This window comes from Frankliniella occidentalis, unplaced genomic scaffold, assembly GCF_000697945.3.
Source record: "Frankliniella occidentalis isolate FOCC.00 unplaced genomic scaffold, Focc_3.1 Scaffold60, whole genome shotgun sequence".
In the NCBI taxonomy this organism is placed as follows: domain Eukaryota; kingdom Metazoa; phylum Arthropoda; class Insecta; order Thysanoptera; family Thripidae; genus Frankliniella; species Frankliniella occidentalis.
The window spans coordinates 955974-959539 of record NW_026267190.1 but is presented as its reverse complement, the minus strand read 5'-3'; the positions used below and the strand labels follow the sequence as shown (position 1 = coordinate 959539).

The 3566-nt window shown below is 51.4% G+C and overlaps 1 protein-coding gene across 31 annotated transcripts in view; it reads right to left on the bottom strand.

Moving 5' to 3' along the window:
• The window catches only part of LOC113210314 (ankyrin-3), a 141534-nt gene that overhangs the window by 133355 nt on the left and 4613 nt on the right, over nucleotides 1–3566 (bottom strand). Inside the window, exon 1 of one of the 31 annotated variants that reach the window (XM_052267824.1) lies at nucleotides 2092–2486. The exons of the other annotated variants lie outside the window; for them this stretch is intronic. Coding sequence (XP_052123784.1) covers nucleotides 2092–2130 — 39 coding nt within the window. The 5' untranslated portion in view covers nucleotides 2131–2486. Of the gene's footprint in view, nucleotides 1–2091; nucleotides 2487–3566 lie in introns of those variants that run through there. 31 annotated transcript variants of the gene reach the window in all.

Genomic DNA, 3566 nt, shown 5'->3' with positions numbered 1-3566 from the left:
TCGAATCGATATCAGAACGATATCGTTTTCAAGTTTCTGACTCAGAACTGATTCAAAAATGGGCCCGAAATCGACACTTTTCTGATGTCCGATATAGTTCTGAAGTCAATTTGATATCCGCATTTCTCACTGGGTTTGAGCTTGAGTTGAACTTTTTATCTCTCAAACTTCATCATGTGGGATTTTTGACCCAAACGATGTTTTTCGTCTTTACCTACATTTTCCTAATAAACTAGTGAATATATTTTTTTGTGATGAAAATTCAAGTTAAACCAGCAGTATTGAGACCCAAAACGAGAAACTTCTAATCCCAATGGTTTTCGGCACCCCTTTTTTCACTTTACAATAGACTTAATAGAGTGAATATTACTGAATATTACTTGATATATTACGTAATATTACTTGATATTACGTAATATTACTTGATAGTACATTACAATATTACAATATTACTCGATATTACTTGATAATACTGACATTACACAATATTACATCAATATTACCGATATTACACATATTACTTGTAATATATATTCCTCCGTACACGGCCGAAGGGAGTTGACGACCCCTCGGCCCAAGCGCAGCCCGCCTCCGGGCGTAAAAATGGGTTTGCGGCGTGATACACCACGGCTAGTCCGTTCGGTTTTTAGGGTTTATATTTTGCTGGGTTGTAGACCAAACCGTAGTCTACAATGACATCAAATTCAATTTTCTCTCTCATCAATAGTTCAGCTGTAGTTTGAAGCGCCGCAAACACTTTCTGCCGAGGCCCGGTCCCGGCCGCGGCCGGCCATCCTCAAGTCAAAGTGCGAGCGAGACCGAGGAGACAGGCAGGAGACAGGTCCACATCAGTGCACAATAGGGTCCGGCGGCGATAATCCGTCCGAATACTGCTTGCCCCGCTCCCGCTGCCCCCCGGAGCAATGAGTGGGAGCGAGAGGGAAGCACTGTACCTGAACGCGGCCACTGACCGGGCCGTGTCGAGCCGGACCCGCCCGCCCGTGGCCCCGCACCTCCCCTCAGACCCCTCGTGTACTGCGGGACGGTATGCTCGGAAATCCAAGGGGCTCGGAGTGCAGGGGTTCGGCCCGATATACACCACTCCCAAACCGGTTCATTTTTTAATTTCATATTTGATAGGCTTGTAGATCAAAGATAGACGCACGACGACACCTATTTCGTTTTTCTACTGGACCACCCGTTAAGTTGCCTTAGTCCTCCAAAGTTGACTGTAATTTTTCACAAATTCCAGGGGGTGTAGATGCCAGAGGAGTGATCCGATCGGAAAACAAAATAGATGCCGTTGTAGAGCGGCAAAACTACTATGAAATGAACGTCGCGTGGATCAGATCGCATTAAAAATATGGATGTGGTGTATATCGGCGTTTTCCGATTTTACGAACTTTGACGGCTTCTCCAGCCCACAAATTTCAAATTTGACAAATTTTGTTTACGGTGCGTTGTTGTGCGTAATCTACTCTGTCGGACAGCATTCTCAGCTCAAAACTTTTTTGGGGGGTGTAAACGCCTTAAAGGTCTATTTCGTGCTACAATCAACCAACGACCAAAGATCAAAAACGTCCTCTACTTATTGGTTTTTATTTTGTTCTTTTTCAGTTTTATTTTTCCTTTTGCATGTTTCGCTGATGGCGGAAGTGGCGGATTAAGCACTTTGTCGGCTGGCGGGTGCAGCGAGCCCAGCGAGCCTGAGAGCGCGGGCGCGGCGCCGCCTGGCGAGCACCCGGCCGGCAGCACACTCTGTACAACACGTTGTGTTGACTGGGTCGGGGGTCGCGACTGTTGGGGGAGGGGGGGGGGCGTCTATACATATCCCGCCCACCGGGACGGTCCGAAAATCATGACAGCGGAGGAGGGGCGAACAGGGACCACGGGGCGCCCGGCGGCAGGCGCAGCCGCTTATCTAGAAGTTTTTCGACCGGTGTGACTTAAAAAGAATCAACGAGCCGCAGGTGACGAGACTATACGATGGTGTTCGAACAAGAGACGAACGGGACCACGACCGACCGGGACGCAACACAACACATCCAGCCAGCGCCCGGGACCGAGGACGTGACTGGTAACTGAACTCACCCCAAGGCTGGAGAGGGACGGGAACTTCTTTTTGAACATCCTTGTTGCAGACGGGACGCGGCCGGTGCGGCTGCGGGCGGGGGGCTATCTTGCTGGACCTCGAAAAGGAGGGCCTCCTCCTAGTGCTGCTGCTGCTGCAGAGTGCGGGCGAGTCCTCCCGTCACACCAAGTCACGCACTGCACTCGCACGCGCCCAACAGTCTGTGCGTGCGGGCCCGGCGAGCCAATTAGACAACACTTAGGCACCGCTGACACACACACGCTCGCACGCACGCACGCACGCTCGGTCACGCACTCCTCACGCTCACGCGCGCCTCAGCTATGGCCGAGCTTCGATTCATCACGCCACAAGAGTGCGGCTCGCTCTGCTCTGCTCCGCGGAATGAGGGAGATGAGGACGGCGACTAAAAATACGAAACCCAAACGCCCGCCCCCCGCCCGCCGCTCCCGCCCTTCCCTCTTTTCACTGCCGCCCCGCAGCCGCCCTTCGCCTCGGACGGCAGCCAGGGAGGAGCCGGCCCAGCCGGCCGCACCGGCCGCACCGCACCCACCACCGCTGCTGCCCCGCTCGGCCCCCGCGGCCGCAAGGTATTTGAATTTACCGGAAAAGTATTTTCTTTGAAATTTTTCAATAATTCTGTTTTAATGGCCTTTATTTTCGGAAAGTTTTATTTTTTCCCTTTTGGGGAAGTATTTCAATGTTTTCCAAATTTTTCTGGAAACTTTTTCTTTTCCGAAAAAGATTCGGATTGTAAAATCTCCATACCAGCCGCAGCTTCCGGCACCAGCAGTGCAGTGAGTGATCCTGGCAGTGTGTGCGCGCCACACCGGGCACAGCGGCACTGCCGTCCGCCACGTATATGGGCTGGTCGCCGTCCAATGCACCCCAGAACGCCCATTTCTCCGAACAGGAAAACTGCCCTTGTTCTGTGAGCATTTAGATCTCAAGCTCAAGGTGACCCACACACCCAGCCTTGAGCAGGTGTGTAGGCGTCTTGCCTACTTTGTAACGGTAGAACAGGCGCCGTGGTGAGAGGCGGAAGGCAACAAGTTCGCCCGCACATAGTATTATGACTACGAAGTATTTAAGGGTCTGGCGACCCTGAAAGGGGGATTTTCACCTTTGACTTAAAGTCCATGCAAGTACTGCAAGTACTTGGACCAAGTGCATGCATGTTTCTCACCCAAAAATGCGTTCTCAGTTTCAGAACAGTGCCCTTGATCGAATATTGGAAGCACCTAGCACCGCAACCGCACGCGCGTTGGATCGAGACAAAGATCTTCTTGTCATATTTGGATGCATTTGTCTCGTCTGGAGAGATGAGTTTCTGGGTGTGCAGGGGCGCGACGAATGAGACGGGAGTGGTCTGGGGCCGCACTGTAAATCGAAAAAGGAACATCGGGGGTTTGTACCCTTTTGAAAAGGCAACAAATCGCGTTTCCTACCATGCGAAGGCAAAAACGATGTTTCTTGC